A 21776-nucleotide genomic window follows, 5' to 3' on the forward strand; every position below is an offset into this window, starting at 1 on the left:
CAGATGCGCTCGGAAGGCACAGGGCGCCCCAGGTCACCAAAGGCTTAAGCCTTTTATGGGGAATGTTCCTCTCTTTGGAGAGGCACTTTGGGCCCTGTAGCCACCTTTGGGGACAGGGGAGCAGCTTTTCTTTCATCACATTTCTGCAGCACTTGCTAGGAGCATCGTGGGTTGTATGGCTTCCTTAAATGTGCCTCGGGAATGCCTTGGGATGCTCCCCAACACTCCCGACCACAGCACATTGGGTCGCTATCAAAAAGTCCAACTAAGCAGGGGGTGGGAGCAGGAAGCAGGGTCCAGAASAGGATCAGCCGAGCGCCAGCGCAGGGGACTTATCTGCCCACAGAGCAGTTCAATGCCCTCCACTCCCTGCTCTTAAAAAGGTGCAGTTCCAGCAATCACCTATAGACCGTATGGGGTTAACGCGTCGCACTGGGCGCAAACTACTGCCAKCTAACGGAGGGCAGCGAGTGAAGGAGGCGCTTGGGGTTGGGTCCCCGCGYTTGCTGCAACCCAGCTCGCACATCCTTGTCACCACAAAGCCCTCTACAAGGGCAAAGCCGCTCCTGGCACTCGCTCGACGTCTGCATCCACAGTGCACAGGAGGCAGGACCTGGCCTGAGAAGGGTGGTGGCATGAGGAAAGTGCTGCCACCAGTGTCCCCAGGGCCACCCCTGTCCTTCCCCTTCTGCGCGGAAGGGACTTGGACACCCAACAGAAGACACCAGTAACTTTTGAGTTTAGTAAAATCGTTTATATACACTGATGCATAATATTTACATTATAATACTGATCCAAAATGAACTAACATAGTACAGTCAACACTGAAAAGGAGAAATGAAAACATTTTAATACACAGAAGTTAACCGTGGCAGATGAGGACAGACTCAGATTTCCAAAAGAAAAACCTGAAGTGATGACAGCAAAACTTTGACATGTTGCTATTTCCAATCAAAAACTCTTTCTCCTAGTCAAGTCCTTCTATCTTTTTTAAATATATATATAGCTGAAAATAATCAAGTCACAGGWAAAGTCAGATATACATAAAATTTTGAAAAGGTCAAATGATTTCAAATATTTCTCTTAAATAAAATTMAAAAAAAAAAAAAAAACCCTACCTATTTTTCCCATATCCTTTTAGTGTTTTTACAAAGAATTTCTTCTTTGATCCCACATGACCCATCTCAAGATATTTACAATATTCACAGTCTGCTATAAAGGATCAGTAGATTTATTACCAAGTCAAACATTTCATAATCAAGACAAGCTACCTTCACTACGTCAACTGAAAAATAATAATAATAATAATAATAATATTAAAAATACACAGGGAAGAGAAAGTAAAATATAACTTTAAAATAGGTAGAGTATTTAATTTTGAAATCTAAAATGTAACTTAAAGTTGTTACAATCAACTTCCTCACACAAATAAAACCATTTGACCTTGAAGCGTCAAATTGTCATTTCTTCATCTGTCCCTCCCTGCCTCCGTTTCAGATCAGGCCATATTCACTTATCACAGACAATAAAAAMCAATAGTCCACACATAAAAAGCAGTTCCTCGTCACAAAAACCCTCGGAATTGATGACTTCCCTCCAAGACACCAGAACACTTTACAGTCCATCACACAGGTACCCACTGCACTATTAGTGACCTCTTGGGAACTGTTCCAAAGCGCTTTTGTGGGAAACTTTCTGCTCAAAGAAAGGTGATTTTTTCATTTATCCCTCTTCTTGCCGTTCTTGAAAGTTCCAATGCAATGAGATGTCCCACAGAAAAATGCTGATTTCAAAGAAAATTATAAACGTGTAAAGATGGTGTGAACATTCTAGATGATGTAGAATTGAGGGCAAGGATGGAAAAGAATAAGGCCTGCAAACCTGTCAATACTACCAAGAATCAACAACTGCTCGTGATTCCTCAGTCCTGCAGAGATGCCCTAATTTGAAGTCACCTCTTCTGAGGAAGAGGGCAGTTATTTCCCAGGTTAATTCTGTCCTGCAGACCAAGGACTTGGAAGTTCTTTTCAAGCTGTACTGTCTAGTAGGGTAGGAGAGCTGGGAGCCAAAAGTTCRCTTTTCCCCCCAGAATAATGTTTCTGGTACAAAGTTCTAGTTCTTGATAGCTCATTACTGCTGTCATTGATACAAGTCAGTGCACAAACACTCCATGTAGTGTTAGAGGTACAACTCTGGCTTTTGCAAAAACTCCCTGTTTCCATCAGAGAAAATGATGGTTAAAGAGGGACTGTGGTTCTTGCCACATCATAATCAACCATTGGAAAACAGGATTAAAATGAAAACTCACAAGGTGCTGACAAAGAATGGGAAAAGAAGCATCTCCTTCGTGTAGAAAAACTAAGTTACTGCTTACAAAATTTTATAGAAAGAGTCAGACACTGGTTTGCCATCCAAGCTAAAGATTACAAGAAAAAAAAGACAAAAAAAGAACAAGGCTGGACTGTCAGATGAGTAAACTGGGAGGTTCATGGCTCAGGCTTGTAAATGTAAACCCAAAATTTAACGAGCTATGAAATATAACAATAATGTTCAAGAGTCATTACTAATAGCCCTGAATTGGCACTTCAGTCTGCAGACCAGACTCATTCAACGTCTGCACAGGTTTAGTACCAAAATATCTCTATAAAAAGCCTTCGACCAGTCTTAAAAGAAAGAAAAGTGTCAGAAGGTAGAAAACTAGAAATATGTACAGATTCTTTTCATTTGTTTAATTAAAAAGCAGCTTCTGGAGCCAATGTTTCAGACTAGTGTAAGAATCTGCCCTGGGCGGCCTCAAGGTCCAGGCCCTGAGGACATGTGTCAAGGAGCAGCCCCTGCATTGCTCGCTCCAAAGGGAGCTCAAAGGCATCGAAGACGTGGGGAGCCTGGATTCCAGAGTGACACAAGAGAAGGATCACTGGTGGATTCGCACAGCAGCACGATGACCCTTGCCAGGATGACCTCCTTCAATTCAAGAGGTCAAGTTTTAACCAAGTTTTGGATCTTGTAGAGAGGAAAGAATAGAGCACGTGGGTGGAAAACACACAACTTCTCACCTGGGGACAAAAGCCCCCATGTGCTGTTGTCTGCAGAAGATCCCACCGTGAAAATAAAGATAACTTGTAGAAGTAACTAGAACATTCTTCTATGCCACTTTTGAACAAGATAAGAAGAGTCCTACGCTGAATGGCCATTCAGCCTTGAAGAAGGTCAGAGGATGATGAGTTACAGAAGAAAGTGGGCTACTGGTCAGAACTGAAAATACAGCAACCACGTGGACTTGGGTGCCCCCTGCAAGGGCAATGCAGCTCTGGGGTCATCTAGCAAGACAGAAGAGTATTTTGTTGCCTCTACAAAGGCTCAGAATTTAGGTACGAAGGGTAGCTATGAAGTTTGTGTTTCACAGCACTTGCTTCAAGTACTTACTGAGCAGGGTGTTGAGAAACTGTGGCTGTCTCATTCCCATACATAGTCATTGCAGCTGGCTGTATGTATAGCAGATGGAAGGCAGCTTCTGCAACTGGTTATTAAGAAAAGAAATGGTCTTTAACAATATAATTTGCCCCAGCTGGGGGACTCATGATTAACAGTACATAAGTGATCATATATACCTCAAGGAACTGAGTTTTAAAAAAATATTACAGTACCAATGATTTTTTTTTTATCTACAACTATACAGCATTTTCAAGCAGTATGGAAATTTAATGAAATAATTATGATTTATTAATTTACATAAAAATACTTTTTACAGTTAAAGAATAAATCTTAAATGGTAAAAAAAATAAGATTAAGAAGCTCCAGCTATTGAGAGTCATGGGAGTTTGTCTGCTCTTCAATAACTTGTTTTACTATTTCTGCCAGTTTTAGTCGATCCACTTTATCTGTGAATCCTCTGCCTGAAAGGAAAAGCACAGGTTGTCAGCTGGCGCTGGCCACAAGCAAGAAAGCAATCACGGCTACAATCATATACTGACTGAACACAAAATAATGCCTCATATTGAAATTTAGGACATTTGCAAGGACCCCAAARTAAGTTATGACCTCAAGTAAGGGGAGAGACATGGGTGAGCCCTTGAGAACTTAGCTGATGCCAGCAGTCACCTTCTGCTCATCACCATCCTCTCCTGAGGCTGATGCACGTGCAGCCCTGCCTTGCCAGGGAGCCACCTGAGCACGCAGTCCATGTCACCCCCAGGTGGGCCGGGCTATTTTAAGTCTCTTCCCTCTCCAAATTGGGCAGAAGAGATTTTGTGCTGACAGAGGTGAGGCTGCTCGTGCTATCTGCTGAAACAGCTCGGCTGCAAGGGCAGCAGCCACCAGTAGAATGAGAATTAAAAAGCAGCCAGAGGAAACAGGCTCTGAACTGCTGTAGCAGTTTCTGAAATGATCATCTGTCTATGGTCTTGAGTTCGTAAGTGACTTTATCTTTGAAAACTCTATTCTAAATGTCAAACACAAGTTYTCAAGTAGGACTTTCAACTTCATTTACAGAATACCCCAACACAGGGGCCCAAAAGTGTTAAAATCTACATCTTTGTGGCATAAAGTCAAGCAGCTCTTTTACTTCCATCTAAGCTCACYGCTTGCCCTCCTTCAGCCAGCCCAGCAGTGCTCTGCAGGGACGGATGCAGCCCCTTACCATTCCAGCTGAAGCTCTGCAGAGTGTCCCGCAGCAACTTACACTCTCGATTATACTTCCAGGCCTCCTGCATGACTTCATTCAGCTTCTCATCTTCATTCTCTCCTGTTTAGGGGAACAAAGATAAACAAGAGGTTTGTGTCATTGCTCTCCACGACATTCAGAGCTTCAGTAAACAGGACGTGCAGTTATTCCACCCTGTCTCACATGAACTAGAAAACTGGTTTGAGAGCAAACACTCCTGCCTGAAAGTCATTTCAACAGCTCTGCATGTGACAACACTAGTATCATGCACGCACCAAAATTCCAGTCCACAGAGAAGAGTTTCCCCTTATAACAACAGAATATTTGTTTATCCTTTCTCACTATTAATACAGACTTATCTTGAGGCACAACAAAAAGCCAGTGCCATGAATGTTTAGGAATGTAACTTTCTTAAAAGTGGCAACCTTTACCAGCCTGTGGTAGAATGCACTGCGCAATCACATCCCGGAGCTTTTCCAGAGCCACGTTGGAATCGTTGCTTCCATTCTCAGGGTCGTGGATATAAACACCGTCCTTGGGCTTGGTGCTGCRACAGAACAAGGAGGAAACAACAACAATCTGAATGTCACTCCACTTCAGTCAGGACTTAACTCTGTTGCTCATTGCATAACTGAGCCAGTAGAGCACACTCTTAGACTGGCTGAAAAGCAAGCCAGATTTAGGATTAATTATTACAATTGCCTGCATTATGAGACCACTTGAAATAAGAAAATGTTTCTTTAAATTAATTCAAGCAATCCTAGAATGCATCATCATATTTTCCAGACAGGCAACTCAAGCAAAAGAGWGATTACCTGACCTTTCGAGTAAAGGGCAGGATTAGAACAAAATCTTGGAAGTCTTTTTCCCAGTTCTCTCTACCTTACTCCACGTATGACCCATCTTCTCATACCAGCTCTGCTCCACTCTTTATAGTGTATTAACAGCTCCATCTCCCTTCTGCCTTTGCTGTGCCAGAAAACACAGCATATTGTGCAAGTATTACTCAGCTGATAAGTATCCAYATCAGCAGGAAACTAAGTGTGTCAACCACATGGGAAGGTCAGGAGCATGGTTACAAGAACAACCTGTAGCAGGGCTTACAGCCATTCTCCAGGCATCAGAGCTGCCAACATTTTGACCATTTTATTTCCCTCTTTCAAAAAGAGCCTTGGAGAGTTACCCCAGTAATTTCCTTTTGCGCAGGATTGGGTTGTTGACGGAGTGAAGGGGCTTGAGGCTGACTTTGAGGTCTTGGATTCTCATGTTCGCAAGCTGTTCCGCATGCGCCTGTTGTATCCCTGCAACCATTGCCTGGAAGGGGAAAGTCGGGCTTGAAGAAGGTGACAAGACTCAGAGAGAAATCCTCAGTTATGTCTACTGCCATATTCTACTCTCCCCTTGTTAACACACAGTGCTGCTCTTTAGCACCTCTCTCCATCTCATCAAAGCCCAAATTTCAAATGGAACTGCTCTCATTTGCATACAAAAGTCTCAGGCTTTCACTGAGGCAGAAAGGGAGGGTTTTTTTCTGCATAACACTAAGGAAACACTTAGGCCCCCCAGAGCTATCCAGCATCCCAGTGCAACATTCTTGATAAAATCCAACAGTGTTTAGACCTTGTCCATCATGAGCTGGGCRGAGGGTAGGATGTTGTCTAGTGCCTCGGTGGAGTTGAGCCAGGGATGGTCCAGGACACCTTCAATGGTCAGACGTTCCTCAGGTTTGACCTTCAGCAGCCTGGGTGAGGAATGAAGCAGTCCATAAAGAGCCCCCTGCTCAGGGCTTCCATGCAATGATCTGCTGCTCTGTCTGGGATCAGAACACTTTGCAACCTCTAAACATTAGAGAAGTCCAACAAAAGAGACCACATCTGAGGTAAAACACTAAGCTGACCCCAAAGCAGGCTGACTTTCCACCAGTCATTTTACCTCAGGAAATTCATATCTAGAGCTCATCTGCTAACAGTCCATACTCAGATCGCGGACTCTGGCCATGGAGAAGTACAGCAAAGTCTCAAGGATGGAAAGCTGCTTTCTGCATTAGCTGCTTCCAACATGCAGTTGTTTCGCTTTATTCCCTCTGCCAAAGGCTCTACTAACGAACAAATTAAGGGGCTACAAGACTTCAAAAAAATAATAATAAAAAACCCCACTCTGCTCTGAGATCTCTGAAAAAAAATGAGGAATTTGGTTTTACTAGGAAAAAAGAAATCACTGGAAAGAGGTTTTGCAGATAAACCTCATGTTTTCATGATAATCACAACCACGATTAACTATCAAAAAGAAGAATTTCAGACTGAATGCTAACAAGTGAACTCAAGAAATTGCACTAGAAACAAAATGACTTGATGACTGTCATACTTTCCTAGACTAGGCTCTAAACCGCCTCCCTGGCTGCACAACATAATTGTTCAATGTATTGAGAAAGTAGGAAAAAAAGTTACAAAACATCAGGAGGACCATTGGCTAGCTCATAAGTTTCACTTGGAAGGCCATGCAGCAAGCAGGCCTCCAGTCCAGTTTTAATACAAGCCATGCACTCCTTTCCTGTCATTTTTCAGAGTTCTAATCTCTCCCTCAAGCACTGCAATTTGTGAAGTCTGAGGTCACGAATCAGTCAGGCCGACATGCTTGAAAGGAAGCAGCCACTTGAATGCAGAATACAACCCGCACAAGCAAGACCTCACACGAATAGCAGTCAACCTAAATAAGATCTAACCTTCTGCAAAGTTACAAAAAGGCTCAAAGCATTCCTGCATCATAAAAACAGACTCAGATGCACTGGCTGGAAAGGACAGAAAAGCAGAAGCAGAGTCCTGAGAGCACTATTAAGAGAATTACATGAAGTCAAGTGAATCCAAGTAGCAACGCCGTGTGAACGGAGTTTTATTTTAAAAGACAATGAAATCTTTGGACTGTGAAGCTTCTGTATGGGAAGAGCTGACCTTGGCACGAATAGAAGTTTCACTACAACATAATCTGCAGCTTACTCGGTGAGAGTTTCTGGCTCACTCTCCTGCACTGCTCTAGCAGGACCCTGCACCCTTTCCAAAAAAGGTTCTTTTAAGTCTTTGGAGGCTTCGCAGAACCTCAAAGGACACAGTACCTGTTAAAAATTGTTTATCAGATTGATTTTTTTTTCTATTTATGGTGCTCRTACGTGTTGCTTGTACTTCATGCTGAATATGACAAACTCAGCTGCATGTGCTGCAGGCCATTCCCTCACCTTGGGAAACGGAGCCCTGTGCGGTAAAGCATCTTCAAATGATTTCCCAATTTCTTAGTTTAAGTAAAGAGCAGTACAACATTTTCTGCATCTGACTCACTTTCGCACAATGTCTTTCGCCATTTCCGAGATCTGGCTCCACTCTTCCTCTGGAAATTCAAAGCTTCCCGTCATGATCTTCTTCCGCATGTCCTTTGGAATCGTCCGGCTGTGGTGCTTGGAGTAGAACGGCGGGTATCCGCACAGCATCACGTAGATAATGACCCCCAGGGACCACAGGTCACAGCTCTGAAAACAAGCAGATCACCACGTCAGGGGACAGTTTGCAGCATTCAGTCCCTCGAAGGCAACACTTACCTTCCTGAGAGAGATACTTGGATCAGCTCAGACTGATCTCGAGTGGCACCCTTGGCTTTTACAAACATGTGGTGCTGCCCACAAAGAAACCCCGTGGCGTTACCCCACACATGCAGGCTTTTGAGTAGGTGTTCAAGCAAACCCCGATGGATGTACAAGTCAAATTTCTATTTAAACAGCTAAACTCTCATCACTTCTCCAGTGACTACAGTTAGTTTCTACAGAAATCAGTGAGATTTTAAGCATACAGATAGGAATTAGGTGTTAAAAGTCCTCATGAATACGGTTTTTGGCCTCTAATTTTCAAGGGTCTAATTTATACTTAAAACCCCCTCTGACCACAACATACATGCACGTATCTGATCCAGTACACCTACAGTTTAACATCAAGAAGTCAGAAGAACTCAAGAGGACAGAAGTGGTTTTTTTTCTCCAGTGTAAATGTGTGGGAAAGAGCTGTTGATCATGAAGGTGGATGATGGGCATTTCCAGGGAGAGGCCAAAACGCTGTGGACAGACAGTTTACCTAGGAGTTTGCTAGAGTCTATTTCAGGGAATTAGGCATATGCCAGACACTGCTTTTGCAGTGAGTCACACTTGGCAAGGTGAGGATGAGGCTGCTTTCATTCAGCAGCATTTCCAGCTAGAGCAGCCACGGGCAAAAGCAGTTCAGAGTGAATTGAGCAATTCTTTAGGTGATTCTGTCCCATGTGAAAACAAAATCACTGCATGACCTCGCAAACCTCAGGTGAAGGCAGCTGAATACACCAAGGGGAAACATGTTGGTGTTAACCTTGCCAGTATGTGAGTAAACCCCAGCTGACAGCAGAGGAGGATTCCTCTGGACCTGTCTCTTCTGGAGGCAATTTGAGCAGAAACCCTCCTCAAAGTCTTGGTGATATCTGATGGTCCCGCTAAAAGCATTTGCAAATCTCTCCTTTAATTAGAGGATCGCTAATTAGAYAGTAGCACCATTTGACATAGTTTTCTCAGGCAGTTTAGAAGAAATATCTGCAGAAATTAGTCTCAGTTTAAGTCAATTGAACAAAACCTGGTCTGGTCCTAACAAACTTAACAACAGCAACCAGGCACATGCTGCATTTCTGTAACATCTTTATGGTAGCAGAATGAAACTCACTTATGAGAAATGCAGAGCCAAGGTTATTACTTCCTTCTTGCTGGAAACACACGTGCATATATAATAGTGAGTTAAAGGGATACATTTCCCTACGGTTTCTGGTAGATCTYGCTTCTTACTCAGCATGAGGTGTTTGGATAGTTAGATGCATTTCTGAACAATGCAATTAAAACAACTGGCTGCAAGTGATTTTAAGGCAATAAAAGCTTATTGCTTTAGGCATTAAGCTGTGTCTGCAGACAACTTCTGTACACGGAGTATATACAGGCATATATACCGAGGGAGCATGGGGTGATGGTAAAGACACTTTACTCAAAATATGTTGACATGTGGACTAATTCCTAGCTTACCTTGTTATAAGTATAAGGAGTTGGAGAGGTGGGGATAATACCAGACTTTTCTTTCTGATGCCGTCTCTGTGCCTCCAATACCTATTACCACAAGAGGGGGAAAAAGGAAGAATCTTAAGAAAACTGCAAAATACATCTAGGCACAACAGCAGTGTCTATACTAAAGGTGCCTGATGCTCTACAGTTAGGTAGAATTACACCAGCTACTGAAGACTCTGCCAAACTGAAACTATCCTCTATTTTTTTCTGAGACACAAACATTTTACACAGAGGAAAATTCAGCTACAATATTTAACTTTTTTGGAKGAACTCTACTTTTGCCTGAATTAAAGCAACTGCTCATGCCTGTTTTCTAGAAAAGCTCCAATAGTTCCCTGCTCAGGGACTAAAATTTAAAGTGTGCTTGGAGGGTAATCCTAGCTCCTTTTTACCCCTCCCAAGAAAGCCTGCTCAAATCTATAGCAAATTTCTCCAAAATGCTCTGCTTAAATATACTCAGGGAATAAAAACCAAGAGTGTGGCAGTTCACTTGCTTTAAAAAACCTGCCTGCATGGCAGACTTCAGTGGATGGAGTGGTTGTGCATGGGTCAAACTTGCCTGTGGCTGCAAGGTCTGACGTCTGCAATCGCTCTTGCTAGTCATTAAAGGCCGCCAGAGTGCCCAGGACCACAATTAAGTGGTGGTCCCTGCTATTTTCTTAAGCTTTCTTCAGGACTTGAACACAAAGAACAAAGGAAAGAGCGAGGAAAGCAGCACTACAAAAAGCAGCCTGTCTGTCTGTAATTGTAGATTATGTCTTAACACATAGTGACAAGGGGGCCAAGTCAAGGCAAACGGGTAACCCCCTGGCACTGCCCCATTTGCAAGCAAGTGCTTTTACAGAACCTCATTGTTTCAGCATAGTTCTGGTGAAGGTAATCTCACACAAGCCTGAGCTGGAAGGATTGTGAAGCAGGGACTTCTACAAACCAACCCGTTTAACGCGGCCACGGACCAGCTCTCAAAATMTGCAGGACTCTCACTGGACAGTCAGGAGGCATCAGCAACAAGGCAGCACTAGGAACACAACCCAGGAATTTTGCCTCGCAAATACCCTGCTGYGACCAGTAGATCACAGCAGCACTTGATGTTGGAAGGCAGCTACCTACACTGTGCACTTACTGGGGACTCCTGCATCATAACCTCCCACTAGGGCAGCAGGTGCTTTTCAAATGAGATGCCTTTGAAGGCAGAGGCGATAAGGATCACTACTGCTCTATAATCGAGAAGTGAAATTATTCTTTACCTGAGGTGCTACATAATACGGAGTGAACTGTGGTGTCATCAAGTCACCTTGGTCTATTTTGGCAAATCCAAAGTCACATAATTTAACAGGTGCGTCCTAAAACAGAGAGGAGAGGTTTCATTATGAAATCTTATTGCAGCTGCTTTTCTGTTGCATCCTTATTGCCCTCTTATTCACCTCACCTTCACCGCACACTCCTCTTGTGTATTTACAGCCTTGTCCTTTCACAAAGGACCTCATGAGGTCAGAAATGACCTTTGCAACAATCGTTTCTGCTCTCCTGGGTGCTCTGGTTCAGAACAGCCCCCGTCCCAGCTTTGGAAAGCTCTAAATGCAATGAAGGGAAGTCACTGCATATGCAGGGTGGTTATAAGAGAAGAAAGGAACAAGCCACAAGCTATGGATATTTAGGTTAAATCACCTATACTGCCTGCTTAACATATGCTGCTGACATGCAGGTCAAAAGGGGCAGGGGGGGCTCCCTCCTCTGCAAAGCAGATTCCATGTGGAGATGGAGAACCTGGCCCACATTTAGCGTCTGTGGCATGGACGTGCTCTGCTCCAAGCAGATCAGAGCGTAGAAAAGTCCAAAGGTTATTTATTTTTGTCACTAAAACATTGCGTTGGTGCCACTGGACCTTTTTCAGCTATTCTGAATGTCAGAGCTATGTCACACAATTCACTACCAAGCAAAGTTTACCAAGTCTTCATCTTACCAAAGAGTTATCCTTGAAGAGAAGGTTCTCAGGCTTGAGGTCTCTATGTGCAATGTTTAGTGAGTGGCAATGCTGCAAAGCCAAAGCTATCTGAAAAAGGGCACAATAAATCAACTACAATTGTAGAATTCTCCTTTCACCTGGACAGTTATTTTAGCTTTAAAAAGGACATTGACGACATAGCTYAAGTCCCAAACATTTTGGTTCCACTTGGATGCAATCCTGAGTTAAGACATCCCCGGCCATACTGAGTAACAGTGCAGCAATGCGTGAACACTGGAACTGGAACACTGGAACCAACCCAGCTACCGAGCTGCTTTCACTCAAAGCAAACAGAAGTTTTATTAGGCTTCCCAATCATTTTAGTTTGACTAACTCAGGCCATCACTACAACCCTCTGGAGTGAAACGGATCACGATGGTTCCTTTTATAGGCTGCACTAGGTCTGCAAGGTCACTAAACTTACTTGCCCCATTCCCAGAACTTGCCTTCAGTTGATCAGTCAACAATGAGTTCTTGCTTCAAGATTTTGGTAAATACTTTAATGCATTTGTTACTTGCTTACAAGTCACCATTCAGGCAGCTTTAGTCTTTAATTCTTGAAGGGACTGCCTGCAATTTACTCATTTCATGTGATACTGCACAGAGACAGATTACCCAATTTATTTTTCCCCAAAGACTGTGTCTTACGCTGCCGTCGTTTAACAACCTGAAATCTTGTCAGCAAAGCTCTACAGGCTGCACTTTTGAAAGTGCAAACCATTTAAGAAAACAGAAGCATAAATACTTAAATGGCACTACTGAAACAAAAGGTAAAGCCACATAAGCCTTTCTGGGAAGTATTCCTATAGGCTTCCATAGGGTTGTACCACATAAGGAGAGTGAAGCAGCGAGACCTTAAAAATCTCCAAATGAACCTGACCAGCAATCTTTAGCTCAGAAAGCAGCAACACAAACATGTTCTCAGAAAACAGGAGAGAGCTTTGAGTCAAAGCTTTAACAGGGACTGGGTACATCAAAGCAAGGAGTTACCTGGGACATGAATAATGGAATTGCAAATGGTTTGCAAACCATATGCAAAGTCAGAATTCAATTCATATTCTTGTCTTTGGCTTTTATTTGTTTTATTTTCATTCTTTTGGTGAACAAATTAAACCTGGAGCCCCTTGCACTGTCCAAACCAAACCACCCAAAAGGACACAAGAACAAACCATCAAGAATAATACTGCTCCTCTGTCAGATTCACTTGCTGGCCAAAGCCCAAAAGGTAACTGCACAATTAGCACTTCATTGGGAACAAGTCAAAGCGCAAGGCAGAAAACCTGGCCCTGCTTTTGCTTCGGACCACACATCAGCTCCCTTGCCCAGAGGGAACAATCAGGACAGCGATACATTCATAAACAGTCACGGCAACTTATGCCAACGCTGGAATATCTTGTCTCRTGTTTTCCTTCTCCCGTTTGCAGCAGTGATCACTGGTGTGGGAGCAGGACGGCTGCTGTTGGAGCCTCCACTGCAGCCTCTCAYCTACAGCTCTACCTCTCTTGTTTGCAGTGTCACTACAGCCTCCACAGGAGGCAAACGAGGGGGGCTCCGGCCCTCGGCTTCCTGTCATGGTACTCGCACACAGAAGGGCTCAGCCCTCCTCACAGYGAGGAGTTCCTCGTAGTTCCTCTGCCTTCCTTCCTCTGCCTCGCAGTTCTTCACGGCAGCCACGGGTCCTCTGGCGCGGCTCCCTGAACCGGCTACCGGACACGCAGCCAGGCTACCTGTCCCACTGCCCTCCCGTGGGCAYGAGGGTCGCGCCAAGGGGAGCACGTCCAGCCCAGAGCTGAGAGCTGACGCTGCGGATCCCTGCGTCAAACCCCACGGAGCCCCTTCGGCTTCGCCAGCCTCGCTGTTCCAGCAGGAGATAAGCCACTCGCAGCGGATGCACTGCTGAGCAACAAAGAGCCTGACGGACACCCAAATCTCTAGTAACAAATACCAGTGAGGTATTCAAACACAACATTTAAGAGTGAGCTCTAGTTGCCTGGAAAGATAGGAGGGGAGGAATGACACCAGAACAAACAAATGAACTCCACTTCTGCATCCTTCTTTGGGTCTTCCGTGATAGGCAGGACTTGCACAAAATAAAACAGAGAACCCGGGCTGAGAGGCACCGTCTCAAGACACACAAACATTGTCATGAGCTTCCCACCCAAGAGGAAAGAGAAACACTACGTCTGTCCCGTGGCCAAGAGCGATCCTCAGACAGGAGCCACGTGTGGCCTGGTGAGAGGGTGGACTGATGGACCAAACACTGAGAGCAGAGGTGAGGAAACAGCAGAGAAAGCAGGGAGGAAGGAGCTCAGTGGGGGCAAGTGCTCTGCAGACACAGCAGGAAACCCACAGCTAAGAACCGCAGACCCCACGGCCCCAGCCCACACCTTCCAATTCTGTGTTTCTCTCAAAGCTTTGGCATTGTCAGGTTATAACAAAGCAGGCAATGATCATCAGAGCAGAACTGAGGCGTATTTTAGCTTCCTTTTTCCCCTCCCCCCACCCCACAAAATTGTTAAATACTTTCGCCATTGTCATTCATGGATTTGCTTATATATGGGAATTAACTTGCCTGCTTTGTTACTTGGCTTGCTTGCTTCTCAGTAAAGTGCCGGTGCTGGCTGATTCTGTGAAATAGCTCTCCCCCTTCCATCATCTCCATTACAATTAGAAGCCGTGCCCTGTTTAAAAGCATTTCATTTTGTTACATTAAAATCATCAAAGAATAACAGAATTGCTAAACTAATAATGCATACTTCATATCTATTGATACAGGCCAAGAGAGAGAAAAATAGTTGCTTCTTCTACAGTTGTTCTAGCCATTTTGGTTCAGTAATTTTGCCTTTAATCGTGTAAGCTGCAGGATTTTCCGCCTCCCAGCACAATCTGACACTCTGATTTTCAGCCAGGAAACTAGTTTGCTCTTCATGCTGGTCTCCCACTTCCAGCGGGAATGAAGACCATGGACACGTCTTCACGGATGGATTCAGACAGTTACCTGCAGGCTCCTCCTGGCCGCGCCAGCTCGAGCCTGGAAGCCCTTCAGACATCTCAACGTGCAAGTCTACCCTCAAAGAGGGAGCAGGCCAACATTAGCAGACAGCGACCAGCATTAACCAGGCTAAACGTCTTCCAAACATGAGCTGCTTTGCAGCACAGCATAGACCTGTCTGCACCCATCCTTGCAGACATGCCCGTTTGCTCAGCTACCTTCTTCGGCGCTAAAGATTTTCATGGCAATTTAGTAGCAGGAGGTGGAGAGCTGCCTTTAATGCTCGAGCCAGGATCCTCTACCASATCTCCTGGTTTCCATTAGGAGTTTTACTGCCAACATCCTGAAGTGTGGAGAGGCCCTCAAGAAGCTAACGTCTTCTCAGCACACAGCAGAATCAGATATATCAGAGGCTAAGACAGGTCTCAGTCCTTTAATTCATCCAATTAGAAGACGAGATTTTATCCTACCTCATATTACTCTATACAAARTAATTGTTCTGGCTCATGTTTTGCTGTATTCATTTTAGACAGGGCTGTGTGTTGACATTACAGGACAGCAGCTTTAGTAGCTACTCTTCCATTTCCTCTCCCAACCCCTTTTTAAGTAACACTGGCAATCTAAGTTACCACCATTGAAAAAAGGGGCCTCACTTATAATTCTGGGTAGCAATGAAAGCTACAGCTCCAATTCTACTTCAGTGGGGCTTTGAAAGGAGAAAGATGGTCAAATATTACAAAAAATTCAACTCGGGCTACTAAAGCAATATCTAAGCAGGACACGAGTTATTTTGCCCTCTCAGACCGTGCAAGTATTGTACTTTTCAAAGAAAACCCTCAGAAACAAAGTGCTCAAAACCAAAATGGAAGGAAGCAAATTCATTTCACTATGCAGAGGTCTGGGCAAGTGTTGCTTAGTCTGGAGTATAGATGGCATGTCTGAAACTCCCAAATACCCAAACACTTGGGTCATGCTGTGATAAAAAATAATATTAAAAAAAAAAAAATGCAAACTCCACTATACCTTGGCCTAAACATGGAAAACAAGCTGTGGGAATGAATCACCCTATGTAATCTTACCTTGGGCTGGATTCATGTGGGAACTGCACACTGTTAGCATAAACTTCAACAATTTGAACAATATTTGGATGTGTTGCACACATCATGTGCAGACGTACCTTAAAGAGAAGGGAAGAAACGTTACCGGCCAGAGCGCCGAGCGGCCGCCCCGCTCTGCTCCGCTCCTCCCGCTGCCCCACGGCGCRCGGCGGCCTGGGCGCCGCTCGGCAGAGTCACACACAGCTTAAAACACATCCCAGTTAGTAAAAACAAGAACACCTGGAAGCCCTTAGACGAGGAACGCAACAGCCACTGTGTCAGTGGGCCTGCAAGGGCATAAAGATCATCCCCTGCCAACCTATTTGCTGCAGACTGGGGAATCAAACCCAGCAGGTTCCAGAAAACACTCAGTCTTCAGGGGGTTCTGTTGTTGTTAAAGCTCTAAAGCTAGAATTTGGGCTAAAATAACAATGAGGTATCTTCTAAACGGCTGCATATTTGGATATCTATGAATAAAAGCTGAAGTTCCATAGCCCACTTCCTTCTGCGGCCAGATGAATTAGTTTAGCGCTTACAATAGGTAAAAAACTCATCTCCTCTTCAGGCCTTTTGAAACAGGAACCCAAGGAATTTCACTCTGTTTAAAGCCACCTGAACTGGCATTACAGAGTTTTTTTTTTCCCCAAAAAATTGTAAAACACAAATTTGCTCAGTAACAGGAAACAGAAGTTGCCTAAACCTCAAAAGCAATGAATATTTCTTTTGCTTTTACAGCAACTTTGACAACTGCATATGGTTTCAGACAGCTTGTCAGTTCGGATGCGAGCGTACATCGGTGTGCTCGCCAGCGGCAGCGATGCGGGCACACGCAGTGTCACAGCACCCATCTAGTTTCTCATACAGACTCCTATAATTGAAGCATTTGCAGCAAGTCCTACAGTAAGGGCACATGAAAGTGAGAAGCACGGAAACAACATTAGTTCTGAACCATTCAGGGTCCATCGCACAGGGTGTAGGGAGAAACCCAGCTCCATAAATCAGACTTCCATGCACCCTACAACCCCTTCAGCAAAAGCACAGGCAGAGGGGCCCTCACCTCCTTCCACCCGCCACCTCTAGAAGCCGAGCGCAGCAAATCTCGGATCAAGTGCAAGGAATCCTGCGTGGCTGGATTTGCAGAGCAAAGTTTTAAGCCCCCCTGACACCAGGGGAGACTTTGCAGCGTGTCAGAGGGCAGACCACACGAGCAGGAACCGTACCTCATTTCTAGCTTTTGGACGATCGAGAAGTATTTTCAGTGCAAAGCGTTCTTGAGAGGATTTTTTCACGCAGACTCTGGTGTTACAGCAACAAAATCAGTCAGTCAGCAGGGATGTTAGAGCGACACGTCGCGCGCTTGTTCCACGGGAGCGCTCCGGGCACTCCCTCTGGGATACACGGAGCCCCAGCCCGACACCCAGCCCTGCAAAACTTCCACAACAACACAACAAACACACACAGAAACACCTCGCACAAAACTACATGTCCAGCCACGCAGGAGCACCTCAGGGCATGGGGTAACTGCTGCCCATGTTCGATTTAARGGACACTGGTGGTGACAAAGCCCAAAGTACTCAGTGGCAGCCTGGGCACGTCGGCAGCAGAGCCCTGGGGCTGGCAAGGCCTCCGGCCACGCGCGTTTTCTTCTCTCTTTTCCCCCATTTAACACTAACAATTGAGCTGCGTCAGAGGGACGGGCCCACCTAGTAACGGGCAGCGAGGAGAGAGAAGAACAAAGGGGCATTTTAATAGAGATCGGGACAACGCGGCGACGGAAGATGGATGTGGAGAAACCAAGCGGCTGGACAGCAAGATAAATGGTGGCACGAGACCATCTCCCTGCCGAGCATGCGGCAGCAGAGAGGCCCCCAAGGCTGTTCTGCAGAGCTCGTGCACAGGCTCCTGCTCCCAAAAGGGAGACCCGCACCACCAGGGAACCCACGCTCTGCTTTGTGGAAAGCGTCCGGTTCCCGCAACGCTCGGAAATTCGCGCCAGGCAGGGCTGGCATTAGACGCAGAGCTCGGGGCACTATCTGCTTTGGCCTCACATGATGATCTGAAAAAAAAGAGCTGGTAAAAATAGCTAAATGGCGCCGAGGGCTGAGGCCGCGGCGAGGACACCGGAGATGGGAGCCGCGACCTTTGCTCCGGGCTGCCTGCAGCATCAAAAGGACAAAGGTGCTCGAGCAGCCTTTCCTACCACCACCTTTTCCCAGCCCGTTCCCATTGCTGCTTTGCTTCGGGAACACAGCAGCGAGACGGGACGGAGCAGAAAAGGGAGGAGAATTTTGATGTCAAGCACACCCAGGAAAAGGCAACACCTTCCTGGCATATCATCTAACAAGCACACAGAGGATGGAGACATTTATTTATTTATTTTTTAAATAAAAAGGCTCTTCAAGATCTCATCCTTCTGGTATTAGCACCCTTAAACATGCTTCCTTCTCCCCAGGTAATGAAGCAGGCTGTGAGCACACAGAGATCCGTAGGCGCGTTCTCTTACCTAACAGGACCGCTGATGCCAGCTCCCAGCTTCTGAGTCCAGTTAATGTTGTACTCCTCTAAAATGGAGGTTTCCTGGTCAAGAAGGAGCAGGGGGAGGGGAAAAGAGATTAAAAAAAGGAATTACTAAATCCCTTCCAAAAACCCAACTCAGCAGAGCTGATCTGCAAGATGCTGGTGCAGAGAAAGTCTGTTTGGAGGTTTGCTTCACCCAGGAAAATTACACATAAATACATCGGTTCACTTACTAACAGAAGTGCTCCCATAAAGTGACTGCTGTAGGATCTTCCTGAGACTGCTCACCTTGGCATTTTGAAACGGGATTACGGAGCACAGTAAACAGGATCTTTTAATACAGAAAGCTCATCCAGGAATCTTTCCCTCCCGACTCCAAAAACCAGCTTTCCTGAATGCAAGCAATCAACTGCAGCTGGCTAGAAGGACCTCTGGTTTGGCACTATTATTCACTTTCTGATCATAAAATACAACCGCCAAAATCACTGTGCTTCTTGTAAGAGTTTTCAAACCTTTGGCATCATTATGCTGTAAATTAAACGCACGACTAGTTTTAGCTTGTCTGGTACTCCACGGCACTCGTGTTTATACAGCCTCGGTCCCAGGCCCTACAAAGAGGGCTTGGTTACGACACGGCCGGGGCTCTCCTGCTCCGACGGGTCACAGCGCAGGACAACGGGGCCGCCCCGCGCTCCCACCGGGGGAACAACACCAGAGCAGGGCTCAACAGTACGAGCACCGCGTGCCACAGCAACACGTGCCACAGCATTCTGCGACTGTCTTCCCGGGAAGGTTGTTTCGTACATCCGGAAGCAATTTCCCAAAATCCACACTTTTCTGAGGCACTGCAAGAGGCGCTAACAAAAGCGCTATTCAAGTTCAAACAAGCAGGTATTTTTGTTTGTTTTCTGGGTGTTTTAAGAGTCAACTGCTTGTAAGTAACTTTACCTTGATCAGCTCCTCCCATACATTAGTCTTCCTTCAAAACCATCTACATTTTGGGGTTTAGTCACGATACAACCTACCAGAAACCTGTGACGAGGGGTGATCCCAGCTAAGTGCATGGAAACGGGCAGCCCTGCCGCTGCTGCAGAGCAGAGAGCAGGGCTCAAACCGCAGCCAAGCCCCCAGTCCCGTGGACTGGGAGCAGAGCAAGAGAGCAGATATTGCAGGCAAGACTTGGAGGGATAAGAGAAGCTTTTGTGTAAATGACAGCCACAAAACCTATTATGTAAGTGCTGGTATAAAAGGTCCTAAAATAAAGAATTAATTATAATTGATAATCTTAGGACAATACGCTTTTGGGATCACAYTCACTGCCTATGGCTTGAAGAAAGTCAAACCTCTGAACTGAAGGAACAAACAGCAATGCAGTCTCAGACTGCGTCTCAATTAAACAATAGCAGTTTATTTCTTTTAATGCAGCTTTGAAGCCTGTCGCTCTTGTTTCAAAAATAAAGAGGAGCCTCTGCGCCTGCCCCCAAACTCACCTAATCTCTTCAGCTACATGAATAGGCCTAAAAAAAGAGATCCTCTCTCTACATACAAGCCTAGGCTTGACCAAACAGAGCAGCCTCTGCGGCAACAGAGCCCGTTTTCCCAACTGGGCCGGGCAAGGAGAAGCCCATCAGGAACTGGCAAGTCTGGGATCTATGAATCAGAAGAGAAAATGAGATCTGATATTTCTCAACACCTGAAGGGAAAGGTCAGCAGCTACAAAGAGTAAATCCATTACTTATTTCTCAAACAGATTCTGCACATTTAGCAGCTTTCAAATAATAAGCAAGAGAAAAATGTTTTTTCTTTTTTTTTTTAAAGCATTTTTTACCTCAAGTTATGAATAAATATAAAAGTCTAGTGAACACAAACCATTATTCACCATTTCGTAACGATACGAAACGTGTAATTTATTAGCTTTAACACATACTAATCTACTGATTTGGCTAAAGCTCCTTTAACTCACAAATACAAGTTCCAAGCCTAGCGTCAGGACTGTGTGTAGCTGTTAGTGCAAAATTATTTAGTAAGGACAAATATAAAACTGCCCTCTGAAAATATTAAAATCTCTTTCAGCTTTTTAGCCCTAAGTGTTCGCTGTTGTAGGTTAGGGTGTTACGGAGGCAAAAGGCCGGGCACTGCATCCGGAGGCCTCCCGCTTTTGCGAAGCTCTGGGTGCCGCTTGGAGCATCCTGCACGCAGAAAGAGCCCCCCGGGCGGCTCCAGCCCGGATGCCCCCGGCTCACGGAGGCTGCTTTCAGCCGCAGGGCGCTGGAAAGGTCAGGTGCTTCTCAGGTTCCAGCGGGAAAAGGACGACAAAGAATTTCCCACTGGAAAAACTATGACATAAAAGCACTTCAAGAATAATAATGCACGTTCAAAGCTGATTAAAAGCGTACGGGCTGTTTGGACAACAGCCACCCATTCAACAGGTATGTGGGTCTGCTGCTCAGCCGCTGGCCTTTCGGCTTCGGCGCCCTGAGCCCCAGGTCACGGGGCTTAAACCCGCACAGGCGGATGAGAACCACCAAACCGGAGCGAYGCGTGAACATCAGCRGGACACAGGGATGGGCCGGACACCCAAGGGTGCTGAATTGCACCTGCGATTCGGGCAGCRCTGGTAACCCCCGAGAGTCACCCCRAATCCGCACGGAGCGGGGCAGCTACGAAGCCTCCCTGTTCTGAATCCAAGAGCTGTGACACTATCCCCAACCTTTACACGGAACAGCACGGAAACGCACAACAAAACGGGCCCTCTGGGAGCCTCCTCGCGGGCCGCGCTGAGGTCGGTAACRGGGGCGAGGRGCCGGTACCGGACCCCGCAGCTGCCTCCCCGACGGCCCAAAGGGGCCCGGGGCCACCGGCCGCTCTGCAGCCCACAAAGCGGGRCTGCAGCTTTGCAGCCCCTCCAGAGCTCAGCACCACAGGAGCTTGTWGCAAAGCTGCCTTCAAACCCGTGCGAGCTGCAACAGGCCCGCGGCGGAAGACAACAGAGTGAAGGGAGGAAAAAGAAAGCAGAAGACAAATTCCATCCCCCCCCCCTTTTTTTTTTTTAAATCTCCTCTTTTCTGGCGGTCGTTTCTCTTACTACACTTCTATCAAGGCGAGCGGAACCCGCGGCCCGGAGCGGCACAACAGACCCTCAACAGCACACCAGGCCCCGCGCACCGCCCCGCGCCGAGCCCCTAGCGCTGCCTCCCCGCCCCACCGGCTCCCCGCTTCCCGCGCTGCGGGGGGGCTCCCGGGAAGCCGCAGGGCCCCGGAGCAGCCGCGGCGGCTCCGCGGCCCGCAGCGCCGCGCGGGGCGGCCGCGCTACCTTGATGGTCCTGTCCATGTCGCGCTGCTCCGACATGGCCCGCGCGGGCGGCCGCGCGGGGCGGGCGGGCAGCAGG

The 21776-nt window shown here is 46.2% G+C and overlaps 1 protein-coding gene across 3 annotated transcripts; it reads right to left on the reverse strand.

Annotated features, from left to right (window-relative positions):
* Window positions 1-1684: 1684 nt before the first annotated feature.
* MAPKAPK5 (mitogen-activated protein kinase-activated protein kinase 5) lies at window positions 1685-21752 on the reverse strand. 3 transcript variants are annotated; one of them, XM_026041777.1, is made up of 14 exons: window positions 21701-21752; window positions 18374-18447; window positions 17091-17166; window positions 15853-15950; window positions 14354-14462; window positions 11740-11829; window positions 11024-11119; window positions 9738-9818; window positions 7993-8180; window positions 6284-6404; window positions 5847-5977; window positions 5089-5210; window positions 4640-4744; window positions 1685-3896 (listed from the first exon to the last, which is right to left on the reverse strand). In XM_026041777.1, the coding sequence occupies exons 1-14, from the start codon at window positions 21734-21736 to the stop codon at window positions 3802-3804; spliced, it is 1422 nt and encodes a 473-aa protein (XP_025897562.1). In that variant the 5' UTR covers window positions 21737-21752; the 3' UTR covers window positions 1685-3801. The 3 variants fall into 3 exon arrangements, with proteins under 3 accessions (XP_025897562.1, XP_025897563.1, XP_025897564.1); XM_026041778.1 differs by having other exon boundaries at window positions 3389-3896; window positions 5095-5210; XM_026041779.1 differs by lacking the exons at window positions 14354-14462; window positions 15853-15950 and having other exon boundaries at window positions 3707-3896.
* Window positions 21753-21776: the final 24 nt, after the last annotated feature.

The sequence above is a fragment of the Nothoprocta perdicaria genome, unplaced genomic scaffold, assembly GCF_003342845.1.
Source record: "Nothoprocta perdicaria isolate Ctin4 unplaced genomic scaffold, notPer1 scaffold_294, whole genome shotgun sequence".
In the NCBI taxonomy this organism is placed as follows: Eukaryota; Metazoa; Chordata; class Aves; order Tinamiformes; family Tinamidae; genus Nothoprocta; species Nothoprocta perdicaria.